Source organism: Acytostelium subglobosum (genome assembly GCF_000787575.1).
Source record: "Acytostelium subglobosum LB1 DNA, scaffold: scaffold6, whole genome shotgun sequence".
Taxonomy (NCBI): domain Eukaryota; phylum Evosea; class Eumycetozoa; order Acytosteliales; family Acytosteliaceae; genus Acytostelium; species Acytostelium subglobosum.
The window spans coordinates 30,379-47,529 of record NW_012236532.1 but is presented as its reverse complement, the minus strand read 5'-3'; the positions used below and the strand labels follow the sequence as shown (position 1 = coordinate 47,529).

Sequence of the window (17,151 nt, the reverse complement as noted above, 5' to 3'; positions counted from 1 at the left end):
CGTCTCTCCGCGCGCGCGCTCACGCCAATCCCTAACACCAGCCTCTACCTCCTACCTTGCACCGACCAATCCAATCAAATCCATTAAATAGCCAACATTTAAGATGTCATCCATGCCAATTCAACCTTTAGTGGAGGCTGAGTCATCCTCCTCGCCTTCACATACACCGCCACATCTTCAACAACATCAATATCAACATCAACAACATCAACATCATCAACAACATTACCAACAAAATGAGCAACTTGAGCAACAACAATCCTCCCCAATCAAGACTAATAGAACTCGCCGCTCGGCCAGGAATAGTTCCCTGCCACCACATCTTGCCAACATAGCCGCAGACCATAATCACCATGATGATGATGATGAGGATGACGACTTTGAGGATGAGATCACCGGTGATGATGAGGACATGAGGAGTGATGATAATGTATTGAATGATTCGGCCAATGATATAACAATGCCAGCACCAACATCATTGCCTCCACCTCCTTTCCCCTCCACATACCAATTCGTTCCATATACAACACATCAATCAAACTCGCCTGTTGACAAGTCTTCCAATGCATCCGGTTCATCATCATCAACCTCTTCCTCCTCCACTAACCCTTCATCCTCCTCCTCAACCATGCACTCAACTCCCTCTTCATCCTCGTCATCAACATCATCTTCACATCCATACCAGAGACCATTCTCAACACACATGGGATTGTCCCGTGACAAGATCCCATCACATTTCCATCACTACTTGAATCCACTGCCGCCCAATCAGTCCAACTCTGGCATCCCAATATCAACACCATCCTCCAACTCCAACAACTCCAATGACATTCGCGAAGTCACACCAGCCAACATCACGCTCAGAACCCCTGCGACATCAGTTGAACCGACCGACAATAACCAGAGCCAAGGCCAGAGCCAGGACAACTTGGTCTCCAACTCGTCAAACATCCTAGCCACCGTTCCAACACTGGAGGAGCAAGCAATCCAGATGGCCAATAACAAAGAGCAGCCTCGCTACGTTGATATCTCTGAGTATCTGTGCATGCCGCAGTCAGAGGCCGCCAAGCTGTTGAAGATCCCCACGTCGACATTGAGCAAACGTTGGAAGGAGGCAGCCTTGGGCAGGAAGTGGCCTCATCGCCGCATCGCCAAGTTGGACAAGGAGATCCTCACCATCCTTCACAACATCCCCACCGACAAGGACATGCCAGAGAATGTCAACACCAACCTTGACAAGCTGATGCGTAAGAGACAAGAGATCCTTGGATCTGTCCTTATCAGGCTTTAGGCGTGAAGCCCCAACGACCCAGGAGACAAACATCACTATTGACAAGACATAACAACGAATGATCATTCGTTGTTATTGAGGTAGAGCATCAAGCAAGGCAGGCATGCATGCAGGCAGGCAGGCAGACAAGGTCTCAGGACAATGGATGAGCCGCGGCACGGCCATGGCACCCAAGTAGTTTGGCATACGCCAAAGATAGATGAGGAGGTAGTCAAGTCCAGACAATTGACAATGATGATGATGATGGAAGTGCCACTTAGGAGGCAACAACAATCAATCCACATATTGTATATTTATCAATCCATCAATCCATCGATCACAATGCTCTGTTCAAGTTGGGCAACAACAATCAATCCCCGCCCTTCTTTCCTTCCCTCCTTCCCCCACCCACCAAACAAAACACACACGCCATCATCAATCAATACTTCAGCAAGTTGGTGTGAACCCACATCACATATTGGTCCACCGTCCAGAGGTGGTCGATTGATCAACAAACACTTCAAATAAAATCAGGTGTTTTTGATTTAAATTGGTCTGTAGCTGATGATGAAAGGGCAGTGGAACTGTTCATTCATTACCTCACAACAAGATTTACATCATCTTTATCCATTCATCCATCCATCATTAAATCATTCATTCATTCAATCAAACAATCAATCAATCAATTAAGTTAATATATATAATATATATTTATAGTTAGTTGTAAACAATGGCAACATCATTGACAACTCATAATATATCAGGTAGGTGTATGATGTGATTGGATGGATGGAGGGCAATCATACTGATCACACAAACTTGGATACACACAGATCACTACTTGGACGAGCTGTTGGAGGAGATGATCATTGATCACAAGCTCAGACAACCAACATCATCTTCCACGGACAATGTTTTGAATTCAAAGGCAACTGGCGATACACCAGTGGTCAGTCCAGCCAAACCCACCACTTCCACCACAGCAGCGCCACCATCAGGGGCAGCCACAACATCCACACCCACATCCACATCCACCTCGACAACAACAAACACCACTCCAACAACACCAGCCAATGTTACAGCAGCCACACCAAAGAAAGAGTCTGTGAACTCGACACAGCCAAATGCCGCGGCCACTGCCGCAGCGATCAGCGAGGCGGAACACAAGAGAAGGATGTCAAAGGTGACTGGAGACCACTTTGACTACTTGGAGACATTACTCAATGATATGTCGGCCAGCGATGACTCGTTGCCAAAGACCGAGCATGCCACCGACCAACAGGAGCAAGACTCGCGCATCAAGCTGATGCGACTGACCTCCACATTCGACTTGGAGTCCACCCTGATGGACCTGGAGTCGTTCTACTGGAAGTACACACAACAGGGCAAGCGAGCACCAAGTGCACATCAGCTGATCAGTAGCCACCTCAACAAGCCAGTTACACAGCCACCATCCCCACTGGTACAGTCACAGCCACAGCCACAGCCACTAACACAGTCACAGCCACCCAAGAAGTCACCAGCCAACACACTTGCCAGAGAGGCGATCGATGCGGCAGACACACTGGATCTCATGATCAACTCGTTTGGAAGCGAGTACTCTGAGGACAAGACAAAGTCTCAGCCATCATCAGTCTCGAGCACACCATTGGTCAAGGCGCCAAGCCAGCCCTACGCACCAGTGATTACGTCTGGCACGGCAACGGTGCGTCCCGCATCCAAGCTGAATGCGCCAGTGGACATCACCATGGCCTCGCCACGTCCACCCACACCCATCGCCACTCTCTCGGCCAACCCACTGTCGCCAAGTCTGGCCTCAGCCGATCGCGTACTCGATGAGATGATCACACAGTTCAAGGAGTCGAACCCATCGGCATCAGTAGGCAAGCAACAACAGTCACGCCAGTCATCATACCTATCACAGCAACACTATACAATGTCGCCAGAGGAGCTGAAGAACCTCAAGCATCTGCAGCTGCAACAACAGGTCGACGATGACCTCGTGCAGAAGATCCTGTGCGAGGGCGAGATAGACGAGAGCTACGTCGCCACGGCCATGCCACCCATCACCGAGAAGCCTTGGTACATCAGCAACGAGATCAACACCAAAGACATCATTGGCTTTGGTAACCATGGTACCACATCGCGTGCCGGCATCTTCAAAGAGAAGCGCATCGTTGGCAAGTGCTGGACACACATCACAGCTCAGTCAACACCAGTACTCTTCAACGAGATTGAGACATTAGTGTAAGTATCTCAGTTTGATTGCGTGAGTCTTGTCCTGGCCACAATACTAACCATCCCATCCCACAGCACAATGAAGCATCCAAACATATTGCCACTGATGGGCGCATCGCTCACTTCGACGTTCAATACATATTCAGAGTACGTCACTGGCAATAACTTGGATATCGTCCTGAAGAATCTGGATGAACGTACCGAGCTACCATTCATCGTGCGTGTGTCCGAAGAGATTGCCTCGGCCCTCGCATTCCTTCACTCATTCAATGTCGTTCATCGAAGCATCCACCCAAAGAACATCCTTGTAAGTTGGTTGGTTGAAACCATCCCACTCAATCAATCACGTGACCTAACTCACTCCACTTGTTCCATGATGACGTAGTTGAACTCAGACCTGAAGGTCTTCATCAAAGATTATGGATTCGCAGGACTCAAAGACGAGACTGTCAAGAACAAGCTGTTGCATCCAATCAATAACAAGGTGCTGCACTCACACTACATGGCCCCGGAACTATTCCATGTGCTGTCTGGTGGCAAGGGTGGCTATGATACCAAGGTCGATGTGTTCAGCTTTGGTGTGCTGCTCTGGGAGATGTTTGCCCGCGAGCTCAAGCTGTCTGACCTCAAGTGCAATGTAGTCAATGGCTACTCGCACTACGTCCGTCCCTCACTGGCCAACTGCCCATTCACTATCGACAAATTGATTAGATTATGTATCTCGATCGACCCGGCCTCGCGCCCCACCTTCCAGACGATCATCAAGGTGTTGCGCCAGCCCATTCACACGCTGCAGCGATTCCAGAAGCCTGCCGAGACACCAGAGTCGTCGACTCCCGCGTCAGCAGGCGATCACCTGCCGCCACCCAACTCACCACGCTACGTGTCACCATCGGTCACCGTGTTGGACATGGACAAGAAGGAGAAGATACAAAAGATCATCGCTATATGCCACGACCTGATCTCATCGCCCACGCTCAACAACCTCACGCGAGCCTCATCGGCCATCGAAGTTGTATGTAGGAGTGATGACAACCTACCCTACCTCCAACATCTCAATGTCTTTGGACTACTCTTCCAACTCGTTGGCACCAACATCGAAGACATCCAACTAGTAGCCCTTCGCTCAATAAGTAACATGCTCAACAACAGTAAGTGTTTCCGAGCCCGCGGCCACTCCTCTCGACAACACCAACAATGACTAACTCACACCACTCACATTGACTTATCTAGATGACCTCAACGCTGTGTTCCGCAACGTGTTGGGAGTCAATGCTCTGTTGCAGCTGCTGCAGGAGAGGTCTGAGAACTTGCAGTTCGCCACGATAAAGATACTTCAGGTGTTGGCGCATAGTGATGCCAACATACAGGAGATCGTGTCCAAGGGTGGCATACCACTATTGATCAAACAGATGTCGTCGGCACAGAATGAACTCATCAAGCTCCAAATCGTCTGGTGTCTGACCATGCTACTCGAGTCACCCATCGCACTCGACGAGTTTGTCAAGATTGGCGGTGCCGAGATCCTCGTCGAAATGTTTGTCCAATCCACCAACGATGGCTTTGACCTTCGCGTTGCCTCTGCACTCTCAAGGATACTTCCATTAAGTATGTTTGTCCAACATCATCCTCTCATTCACTCATTCACTAACTCATTCAAACAATGTACAGCCTACACTCAAGAGTTGATTAATGATGGCGCGCATAGGGAGAGAGTGTTGGAGAAGTATATATCATTGATGGATTCAAACTTTGATACGTTGAGATTGTTGGGACTGGAGGCAGTATCAATGCTCATTCATAACAGCAGTAATCAGAACACTGTTGTAGCCGATAACTTTGTAGTTCCACTATTGAAGGAGTATCTAAAGTTGGACTATATACAACTTGCACCTCAGATGGCTGCCATCAAGATTATATTAGTATTGGCATCATCATCATCCACCTCATCAACCTCCAAAGATGATCATCGAAAGTATCTCATCAGCCAAGACCTAAACACACTACTTGGCAAACTCAACAGTTCATCGCCACATCCATCCATCCAAAAAGTGACCAAGAAGATACTCGCCATGCTCAAGTAGTGCGCTCAACCCATTCCAATCAATCAATCAATCAATCAATCAAACAATCAATCACTAACTTATTAAATTGACATCTACTGGATGATCATGTACCAATCACAACACAAAACAACCTTAAGGTTAAAACAAGGTTTCGACTGGACAACACCCACCCGCGCACCAACCCCGGTTTGCAAGTTCGGGACACGGATCGGCCATGTCCGCACACGATTCCTGGGACAAACCATCAATGGTGTTGTTGTCGTTTACTAGTTTTTTCATTCACGTGAACATTTTGATTTTGGGTGATTTAGGTTGAGAGCGATGGGTGGTTGGTGCTCATGAACACCCCACCTCCATCTTTGGTTTCACAAAGACAACCAAACAAACAATAACACAACTCACAAACAAACAAACACACACAACACCACACTAACACTTCTCATCTCTCACTTCAGTTCACTTCAGTTCAGTCCAGTTACCAACGATTCTGCTTCTTCTGTTCTCACTCTCTTTATCTATCTCTATATCTATCTATCTATCTTTATCCTTTTTTTTCCCTCTTTTGTTTGATTGACACGCATCACATCAACAAGTCCGACAATCACTCTCACTCACTCATACACCAATCAATCAATCTTAAACAAACAAACAAACAAAACACTTGATCATTGTAATAGTAATTGTGTAAGAGGCATACCAGATCAGACCAGACTAGACCAGACCAGACTGTACATAGACAAAGAAGATCTTTAATCAATCAATCAATCAATTATAATATGTCAACCGCTGCACCACCTCTGGTTCAATACAACAACCATTCTTATATGAATGGTGGCGTAGTTAATAATAATTCTTACTCGGTGCCAACGACGACAACTACGACACCATCATCTCATATTAATGAGCTTCCAATGGCATCGGACAGCACTATGATGCAACAACCAATGGAACTGCAACAACAACAACAACCACAGCAACAACAGTGGTTCGGACAGAATGATGGCCAGCAGTCAATGGCTGCCTCTGGCAACGATGGATCATACCTGGCCAACAACATGTCTGGCGATCAGAGTTCGGCCAACACCTCATCCATGTCCACAACAGACAGCCGACGTACCAAACAAGTCATCTTCATCATGGACACCACCGCCATGATGGCGCCATTCTTTGAGCAAGCCAAGAAGAAGTACATCGATCCTCTGATATCATCTTTGGAGAAGAGCTCAAAGGTACGTCGTCCATCGTGAGTGATTGCAATCACTCAATCAATCACTAACCATCCCATCACTCGTAGACTGACAATATAGACTATGGATTGATATTCTTTAGAGACTATCCACCCTATGCCGACTACATTGTACACTCATCGGACTTTACAAATGATGTCCGCAAGTTGTTCTCTTGTATGTGTAGCACAAAGTTGGTTGGTGGAGGCTACACCACCGGTAATGCCGTGTCCGAAGGACTGTGCGCTGCATTAAAGGTAAGTTCAATCAATCACTCATCATCAATAGTGAACATCATCCATACTCACTCGCATACACACCATCATTAGATAAGTCTAAAGAAGAGTGCACATGAGAAGTGCTTCATCCTGATATCAAACAGTGTGCCAAGGATGTCCGCATGTCGTCTGTGTAACCTTGGCGATTGCTTTAAGCACATTGATGAGTTTGTACAGGTATGTCCACAACCTACTTTGGTCATGTGATCAGTTCCACCTCTGTCATGTGACACTCATTGCTCACTCTTTCAATCATTCAATAACTTTAGCAAAAGATCCAACTCTCGTTCATATGTCCGCAGAAGAGTCAGTTCCTCCAGGACATTTATGACAAGTCCAAGTGTGACAATATGGAGGATGTATCATTTGGCGACAACTCGAGCTTTGTTCGCCTGAGAGGTCTTCCTCAGGTCACCATCAATGATACTTCTGCAGTGCCAGCAGCTGCAGCTGCTCCTGCGACATTCCCCACACCAACCACGACGACGAACGCAGGCATCGCATCGCCCAACTTCCCCAATCAACCTGGCTTCAACGCTGGCGGCGCTCCAGCCAACACTGTAAACATCAACAACAATAACAACAACAACAACAACAACGTCAATGTCAACATGAACAACAACGTCAATAACCAACAAAACAATGTTAACCTCATCAACAACAATCTGAACAACGTCAACAACAACACAGTATCATTGTTGTCACCTCAGACTGCGATGGCCACACAGCCCAATATGAATGGATACCTCAGTCCAAACGTGGCGATGGCCACTACTGCCTCTCCCTCGCAGGCGGCACCAAACACACCGGGTCTGGCCAATCCCATACCATCAGCCTCTTCCATCCCCAACACTCAAATGGCGCCACAGCCTCAAGAGATAATCGATGTCAATCAGAGCAATACTACCATTCAGCAACAGCCACACCAGACAACACTACCTCCTCCACAATCACAGCATCACCTACATCAACAGTTTGCGCACTACTCCCAAAAGCATCAGACGCCACAGACAACTCAGACACAACCGCAGCCAGGCGTACCGCACATGCAGCATCCCGCTGCCGGCAATATGATGCAGCAGCCACAGGTCAACATGGACGCGTCGCCACTACCCTCATCACCATATGTCGCCAACCCACAGACGACCAACGTCATCAACAACAATGCGCAGCAACAACCAGGCATTCAGTCGCCTCAGGTATTCAAGCCCGCGGCGCCCATCCTGAAGCCGCCCCCACCTCAAGTCGCCAAGCAATCGCCTGTGCCACAGCCGCCACAGCAGTACGCCGTTGGTAATCAGCAACCGAACGCTGGCCAGCGACCAATGCCGCCTCAGGTAGCCAGACAGCCATCCGCCCAGTCATTCCCAGGCATTGGCACACAACAATCGCCGGCCACTCCACCCAACCCCATGCCGTCGCCACTGGGCGTACCTACCGTGCCAATGACCTCGTCGCCTCCGACTCAACAGCAACAACAACATCCCGGACAATTCATGCAACAACAACAGCAACAAAAGCAACAATCAGTCATACCAAACAAGCCTACCGACGCAGTGTGGTCTGGATTCTTGGGCTTCCAGAATGAGTCCAAGACCATCTTGTTGGGACAAGTGTCGGCCAATGTGGCCAATCGATCACACTATGACTCATTGTTTGCTGGCTGGCCAGAGACGCTGATAATCAGAGCACAGATCCAGGAGAATGACATGCTTGCGCAGGCCAAGAACAACATCATGTTGACTTTCACGCGCCACCCGCATCCAAGCATCCCCGACGATGAGTACAACCGCTTCACCAAACAACTGCACGACGAGAAGTACTTTGCCATTGTCGAGCTGCAGGGCAGGACACTGATCCTCTCGTTCCGCGACAACATACTAAAGGGCTATCTGATGCCAGAGTTTGTGCTCGTGAAGCAAGCGTCACCGGCCGCCGGTGTGCATAGCATCACCAGCTCGCAGTCCACGCCGACGCCCAACACGCCAAACTCTCCAAATACGCCAATGACTCCGGTCGTCCCGCAGCAGAACCAGGGTGTCATGGTGCCGAACCAGATGAACACCTCGCCCAACCAGCCGACTCGCGGCAACACCATGCCGCTGAACGCACAGTACAAGCCGCCCATTGCCAAGAACATGTCGCAGCCTCAGATGAACCAGTACCCTAACCAGTCGCCGCAGATCGTCCAGCAGCCGCCTCAGCCATCGCCTGGCGGCAACATGGCCATGAGTCCAAGTCCCCAGATGACGCAGCAGCAGCAGCAAGTCGCCCAGCAACAGAGGATTCAGCAACAGCAATTTAATACAGTTGTGGGCCAGCAACAGCAGCCGCCTCAGATCATTACCAAGCCACTGCAGGCTCCACAGTTGCATGGACAGCAGCCCCAGATTGTGGGCCAGCAACAGCAGCCACCTCAACACATACAGGCACAGCCAGGTATGCAGCAGCCCAACATGCAGCAGACGATGCAGCAGCAGGGCCAGCACATGCAGTCGCCTCAGACCATGCAGCAGCAGTACAACACGGTCGTCGGGCAACAGGGCATACCAAACAACCAGCAACAGATGCTGCAGAACATGCAGAACATGCAGAAGCTGGGCCAGCCACAAGCGCAACAGTTTGCCCAGCAGCAACAGCAGTTCACTCAGCCTCAGATGCAGCAGCAGCAAGTCACCCAGCAGCAACAACAGACCCAGCAGCCACAGTTTGTTGCCAACACCTTCCCGAACCAACAACAACAACCAAACATCCAACAGAACATGCAGCAGGTTGCCCCTGCACAACAGCAGAACGCAATGCAGATGCCTCAGACGTATAACGTGCAGCCCAATCAGCAACAGCAATTCCAGAACCAACCAATACAACAACAAAACATCCCTCAACAACAGCAGCAAGGTATTCAACAACAGCCTGTCATGCAACAGTACACCCAACAACAACCTCAGCAACAACAGCAACAGCAACAGACGACGCAGCAACACTTCCAACAGGCGAACCAACCACAACAGCACTATCAACAACTCAACCAACAGCAGCAGCAGCAACAGACACAACAACAACTCATGAACAACTTGAACATGCAACAACGAGTTGTGAACCCGGCCACGCAATTACAACAACAACAGCTACAGCGACAGATGTCTGTTAATGGTGGCGTTGGCCAACAGTCCCCGCTGCAGACCAACATCCCTCAGCCCATTCAACAGCAACCTATCCAACAACAGCAACAACCGATGCAACAACAACCAATCCAACAACAACAGCCACAAAACACACAGTATCAACAACAGTATCAACAGATGCAGAACGCGCAACAACAACCAATCCAACAACAGCAGCAACCGATGCAACAACAACCTCAACCACAGCAACAACAACAACAATTTGTACAGCAACAGCAACAATACGCTCAACAACAACAACAACAGCCACAACAACAACAACAGACAATGCAACAATATGCACCACAACAACAGCAACAACAACAACAAACGCCACACATTCAAATGATGCAACAGCCACAGATGATTCCAATTCAAACTGGCGTGAATGCGCCACAACAACAGATGGGCATGCCAATGAATGCTCAACAGATGGGCTACCAACAGGCGCCAATGTACGCGCCACAACAACCGGTCCAATCACCACTACCTGCGCCCTCGCCAACCACCGCCATCAGCGTCGACTCTGATGACACGCCCAGCAGCACCTCCAACAAGCGAACCAAACGATCTGGTTCGTCCTCTTCCAAGTCCACCAAAAAGAAGAAGTAGTGTCATCCATTAATCAATCATCAATACATGTACAGTTTAGTTGAACCAATGATACATGAGTCATTCCATCTTGAGATTTCAGGACAACTCGTTCGGAAAACTCAAAACTCCAAAATGAGTCTCAGTGTGTGTGAGTGGTGTTGTGTTGTCTTTGAGTTCTTTCATTGACGTGTCCAATTATTAATAATTTAGTTTTGTTATTTGTTTTGGTGTGTCACAGACCGAACGAGCCAAATTTGTGAGTTTTTTTCACAACAAGCTTAGAGACGATTCACTCGCTTCACTTCACAACATCTCATTCTCTTCACGTGCTTTACTTAATCACTCTTACTTACTCACTCACTCGTAGTCATTCATATATATATATATTTATATCTTATTATCTTTATATATTCATACAATCAAAGCATTATACGCAATTAACTCTATCAATCAATCAATCCAATCAATCATTCAGTTCAAAAGTAACAGGTTTGTCATCTGTTATTTATACATCTACCTTTTTTCCCCAACCCAAAGAGTATCCTAAGGTGACCACTCACTAGCCAGTAGCAACTAGCAACTTTAAACAGCCAGCCAGTAGCACAAAAAGGATACCTTCACATCATCATCATCACCACCTTCAATCACTCAATCACTCAATCACTCAAACATCATCATCATCTCAAACATCATCATCATATAATATAATATATAATGTATTCTGCACTATGCAAGAAGAATGGTGAACAGATACGTCCAAGATCTATATCTGTGAACGCTCGTGTCGTTGATTTGGCCGCACAGCTCGTGTTTACAAAGACCTACAGCAACGTTGGCGAGGAGTTTGCCGACGACCAGAGCGGAAACGCCACGTTCAAGGCCTACCTCAACACATCCATCGGTGTGCTGACCGGCTTTGAGATCAAGCTCGATGGCAAGAAGATCACGGCCGAGGTGACCAACCTGAGTGAGGCCATGCGCCAGTTCGACAGCCACACAGCCTCCAACATCGTCAAGGAGGCCGGCATCGAGGAAAACAACCTCGACCCATACATCCAGGAGGACTTCTTCCTGTGTCGTCTCAACAACCTGTCGCTGCACAAGGAGCTGGAGGTCATCATCACCTACGTCACCGAGATGTCGATGCAGGAGGAGCACCTGCTGCTCGTGCTGCCCACCTCGCTGTCCACCGTGCGCTCCAGCCAATACTTTGAGACGCTGCCCTCTCACTCGCTCAGCAACACCACCGATGACGAGTCCACCACCACCACTGCGACATCCGCCGAGGAGTCGCAGGGTATCTCCATCAAGCTTGAGCTGGAGATGCAGTCAAACATCGTCGAGATTTGCTCGCCATCACATCCATCCGGCATCGAGGCCAAGTGGAAGGAGTCCACCGGCAAGGTCGTCTACACTGACACTCGCTCTATCGATGTCGTCAACCAGTCCGACATGATCGTGCTGGTCAAGCTGGAGGACCCCCACGTGCCCTGCGGCTTCATCGAGCAGGACAGCGAGGGCAGCCGCGCCCTCATGATCGTCTTCTATCCCAAGCTGAACGAGAAGGAGGCACCCAAGAAGTCTTTCGCCGAGGCGATCGCCGACGCTAGCAAGCCAGTCGTCACGCCACGCAACAAGCAGGAGATGGAACTGATATTCCTCGTGGACTGCAGCGAGTCCATGGTGGGCTACAACATCAAGCACGCCAAGAGCAGTCTGTATCTGTTTGCCGGCTCGCTCGAGCAGGGCACCTACTTCAACATCATCTCGTTCGGCTCCAAGTTCCACAAGCTGTTCCCACAGTCCGTCCAGTACAGCGAGAAGCATCTGGAGGAGGCCAAGAAGTACATCCACACGCTCAAGGCTGAGTCGGGCGAGACCAACCTTCTGGCGCCACTGCAGGACATCTACAAGACGCCAGCCACCACTCGTCCACGCAAGATCTTCCTCCTGACCGATGGTCGTGTCACCGACATTGGACAGATTGTCGACCTCGTTCGTGAGAATGCCAACACCACCTCAGTCTTCCCCATCGGTATGGGTGAGTTTGTCAGCAGACAACTTGTAAGTGATCATCACCCGTCCAGTCAATCAATCAATCGCAAACATACTAACATTCACTCAATCAACAAACATTAATAGGTTGATCTTGTTGCCAACGCAGGTTGTGGAGTTGCCGAACTTGCTTTGGAGAATGACCCAATCGAGAAGAAGGTTATGAGACAGATTAAGCGCGCTTTGCAGCCAGCCTACACCAACATTAGGATTGATTGGGGCTCAATGCCAAGCCAGAAGCAGGCACCACGTGACCTGAGAACTCTGTTTGACGGCGACCGTCTCACCGTGTTCAACATCCTGGGCAAGGACGAGGCAATCAACGGCACTGTCAAGCTGCTGGCCAACGGTCCCAACGGCCCCGTTTCTTTCCCCGTGCTCATCAAGAGCGATCACGTCAAGCAGGGCGACATGATCCACTGTCTGGCCGCATACACCATGATCCAGGATCTCCAGGACAAGCTGGAGGACACCACCGACAAGAAGGAGTCGGAGCGCCTGGAGAAGCTCGTCATCGACCTGGGCATCAAATACGGTCTGGCCACCAACTACACTTCGTTCTTGTCCGTCGAGGACAAGCCAGTATCGGCCAACAAGAACCAATTTGAGAACGCCATGATCTCGCTTCGTGGCTCGGCCAGCGGCATCCCCACCAACCACCACCACGCGCCACACCACCCAGTTGCCTCCACCACGGCCACTGCCACACCAACAACCGCGTCAGCCACCTCTGGCTCGGCCTCTAGCTCACCCATCAAACCACTTTCATCCACCGCGCCAACCTTTACACCAACCATCACCTCCATGTCGGCCAACGCTCCAACCTTCACACCATCCACCCCTCTTTCCAAGTCAACGCTGAGGTTCAACTCACCAGAGTTCGTGCCAAAGAGTCTGCAGAGCTCCATCGGTTCAATCCCATTCAAGCCAGCTGCTGCCTCTGTTGTTGCCACACCAGCCCCAGCTCCAGCCACAGTCGTCGTTGCCCCAACTCCAGCCGCCCCAGTTTCTGTTGCACCAGTCCCAACTCCAGCAGCAGACACAACCCCTGTCGCTGCTCCAGTCACTCCAACCAAGCCAGCTGTTACAACCCCAGCTGAGCCATCATCACCAGCCACCAAGGTGTCACCAGTCAAGGAGACTGTTGCTCCAGTTGAGACTGCCACCCCAGCTCCAGCCCAAGCCACTCCAACCCCAGCTCCAGTCACACCAGTCAAGGCTACCCCAGCCCCAGCTCAACCATCCACTCCAGTGTCCGACACAGCATCAAACAAGATTATGTCAGCCATTCAGGCAGGTCTCTCTCAAATGGGTATGAGCAGTCCAGCTGCTGCTGCAGGTGCTTCATCCACCATGACCTCGGCCCCAGGCTTTGCCGCTGCTGCCGCCGCTGCCGCCTCCAGCTCGAATGTATCAGCTGCCGCCGCCGCTGCCGCATCGCCAACCGCTGGCAAGAAGCAGTACTCCATCTCTTTCCTGTTGGACCAGCGTTATATTGAGCCCAACACTCGCATCCCCGAGCGTTTGAAGCAGCACCAATCGCTGCTCAACCCACAGCAAAAGGGAATCTTCAAGGGAGACTCGCGTCGTGGAGGCAAGGACCGTCACCACCACGAGAGACCCGCGCAGCCAGCCGCCGCGCCAGTCAAGAAGATCATCCTCAAGGACACCGAGGGCGAGCACAGCGAGACGTTCAAGCAGTTCAAGTTCAACCTGAACAGAATCACAATGGAGACGTACGCTCAGCTGATCAAGACCATCGAGGAGATCGTCATCCCCAACGAGGAGGCTCTGAAGGGCATTGCCAAGATCCTGTTTGAGAAGGCCATCATCGATCAGAAGTACAGTGCTGTCTACGCCATTATGACTGGACATCTCGATGTCAAGTACCCCAAGTACGATACTGTTACCCTCAAGCGTCAAGTTATTCTCAACTGTCAGTCAGTCTTTGAGGAGAAGCTCGACCGCTCCAAGCACGAAGAGCTCAGCAAGGAGGACCGCGAGGAGGAGGAGTTCATCTTCAAGAGAAGGAACCTCGGAAGTAAGTTGAAGTAACAAAGTGATCACTTATCTATCATAATACTAATCAATCAATCAATCAATCACCAAACACAGACATCAAGTTCATTGGAGAGTTGTACAAGCACTCTGTGTTGGCTGAGGGAGTCGTTCAGGCATGCATTAGAATGCTGCTGAAACAGGCTGAAGAGACATTCAATGAGGAGATCATCGAGTCCATGATCAAGCTGATCACTACCATCGGTAAGAAGATGGATCATGACGACGAGAGTGAGGAGCAGTCCAAGAGAGAGAAGAAGAAGGCCTTCATGGTGTCAGTATTCTCAAAACTGCTGAGCCTCTCTGAGAACTCCAATGTTACATCGCGTGCCAGTTACCTGATCATGGGTCTGCTCGACCTGCGCAAGGGAGGCTGGGAGCCAAAGACCACCGGCCTGCTCAAGGTCAACAAGGAGGACCACGAGAAGGAGGAGCGCTTCATTAAGCAGCACGGCAGTGGCCGTCGTGACGACCGTCGTGACGACCGCCGTGGCGACGACCGTCGTGGAGGTGGTGACCGCCGTGATGACCGCCGTGGAGGTGACCGTGGCGGCGACCGCGACACCCCAAGAAAGGGACTCTTTGGAGGCAAGGGCAGCAAGGACGGTTGGGAGACCGTCGGCAAGTCCACCCCCAAGGGCAAGCAGACTCCAAAGAAGAACGAGCTCAACAACAGTGGCACCACACCACTCAAGAGCGGCTCCACTCCATCCCCACTCAGGACCTCAACCTCTGGCACCAAGGCTGCCGCCAACACCAGCCAGAGGAACATGTATAACTTGCTCAACGCCGACAATGAGGATGACTACGAGGCACCAAACGACTCGCCACTCAGAGACGAGAAGGCAAGCAGCACCTCCACCTCCACAAGCAGCACCTCCAAGAAGGCTGAACCAGAGATCTCGATTGAGAAGCTCGAGGACAACATTGCCATGACCCTTGACGAGTATGTCGAGTCTGGTGACGTCGACGAGGCTATCGAGTGCATCAAGGAGCTGAACTACCCAACCCTATTCGGCAAGGTAAGTTAGATTGAAGTAGTAGTACTTGGACACATCGTCGATCATAATCAACTAACCAACATGCGAACATTACCACCTTATAGATTGTTTGTATTATTTTGAACAAGTCCTTTGAGAAGAAGGAGAAGGAGAGAAAGCTGGTCGTCGACCTGTTCAACAACATTGTTATCAATCAAATGTTCACAACAGAGAACCTTAAGGATGGGTATGTATACATGATTATGATCCACTCATTCAATCAATCAAACTAACATCAATCAATCAACCAGTTTCAATGAGTGTTTGGAAACTATTGAGGAGGTCGAGATTGATCTGCCAGGCGCATCCAAGTTCTTGGCTGAGATCATTGGTATTTGTATAGAGTTGGATATTCTGACGCTCAACTATCTGGAGGAAGCCTACATCAACCTCGTTGACGAGGGCAAGGCCGAGGAGATGCTGAAGGACACGCTGCTGGCCATCGAGAAGCACAGCGACCAGGAGCGTCTGATCGAGTTGTACGAGTCAGCTGAGAACCTCGACATTCTCAAGATCTTCCGTCCAAAGAACAGGACCAACCAATACCTGCAAGAAGAGTTCTTCCAGAAGTTCATCCCCTACCTGTCCAGCTCGTCCAAGGTCGTCTCTGCCGAGCAGTCCGAGCCATCGCTCTCACAGTACCTCGTCATGCAGCAGAAGGCAGACGGCTACTGGGAGCTCAACAAGAGTCTGGCTGGCGTGCTTGGCATCGCCTTGTCCGACCTGGAGAGCTCTGAACACTCTGACATGCTGGCGCGCACCCATCCCAAGATCTGGGCCACCTGTCTGGCGCTGTCCTTCATCAAAATCACCTTGACCGAGGAGGAAGAGGAGCTTGAGCTCATCAAGCAGAAGGCTGAGACCTGGCTGAGTGAGGAGTACGAGAAGTCCGAGGCACCACAACAAACATTAAGCGAGGTCTTGAAGAAGGCTACAAGACTCATTAGTGAGTTTAACTAAAATATATATTAATTATTATATAATCCCCAATCACTTCCTTTCCATTTCATTCCTTTGTTTGGTGTTGACCTCAGGTCGGCATGTTTATTCTTAGTCCATTCCATCCATGTTATTGATGGTGATGGTTATAAATAATAGTTCCAGTCTAGAGGTGACTGATGTCGGTTGAGTATTGGTATGGCGATTCAGGTTGGGCTGGTTA

At 49.9% G+C, this 17,151-nt stretch overlaps 4 protein-coding genes across 4 annotated transcripts; all 4 read left to right on the top strand.

The window, feature by feature from the left end:
* Positions 1–103: 103 nt before the first annotated feature.
* On the top strand, positions 104–1,291 carry SAMD00019534_033300 (hypothetical protein; the record flags this gene model as incomplete). Its single annotated transcript, XM_012904222.1, has 1 exon — positions 104–1,291. One exon carries the CDS (start codon positions 104–106, stop codon positions 1,289–1,291), a length of 1,188 nt encoding a protein of 395 aa, XP_012759676.1.
* Positions 1,292–2,000: 709 nt separating this feature from the next.
* Positions 2,001–5,592, top strand: SAMD00019534_033290 (hypothetical protein; the record flags this gene model as incomplete). Its single annotated transcript, XM_012904221.1, has 6 exons — positions 2,001–2,034; positions 2,104–3,517; positions 3,584–3,815; positions 3,894–4,659; positions 4,742–5,116; positions 5,180–5,592. The coding sequence occupies 6 exons, from the start codon at positions 2,001–2,003 to the stop codon at positions 5,590–5,592; spliced, it is 3,234 nt and encodes a 1,077-aa protein (XP_012759675.1).
* An 893-nt stretch (positions 5,593–6,485) lies between these two features.
* Positions 6,486–10,854, top strand: SAMD00019534_033280 (hypothetical protein; the record flags this gene model as incomplete). The annotated part of the gene is made up of 4 exons (XM_012904220.1): positions 6,486–6,803; positions 6,869–7,057; positions 7,130–7,255; positions 7,348–10,854. The coding sequence occupies 4 exons, from the start codon at positions 6,486–6,488 to the stop codon at positions 10,852–10,854; spliced, it is 4,140 nt and encodes a 1,379-aa protein (XP_012759674.1).
* Positions 10,855–11,550: 696 nt separating this feature from the next.
* Positions 11,551–16,949, top strand: SAMD00019534_033270 (hypothetical protein; the record flags this gene model as incomplete). The annotated part of the gene is made up of 5 exons (XM_012904219.1): positions 11,551–12,900; positions 12,979–14,932; positions 15,007–15,971; positions 16,055–16,176; positions 16,241–16,949. 5 exons carry the CDS (start codon positions 11,551–11,553, stop codon positions 16,947–16,949), a joined length of 5,100 nt encoding a protein of 1,699 aa, XP_012759673.1.
* Between the last annotated feature and the right edge of the window lie 202 nt (positions 16,950–17,151).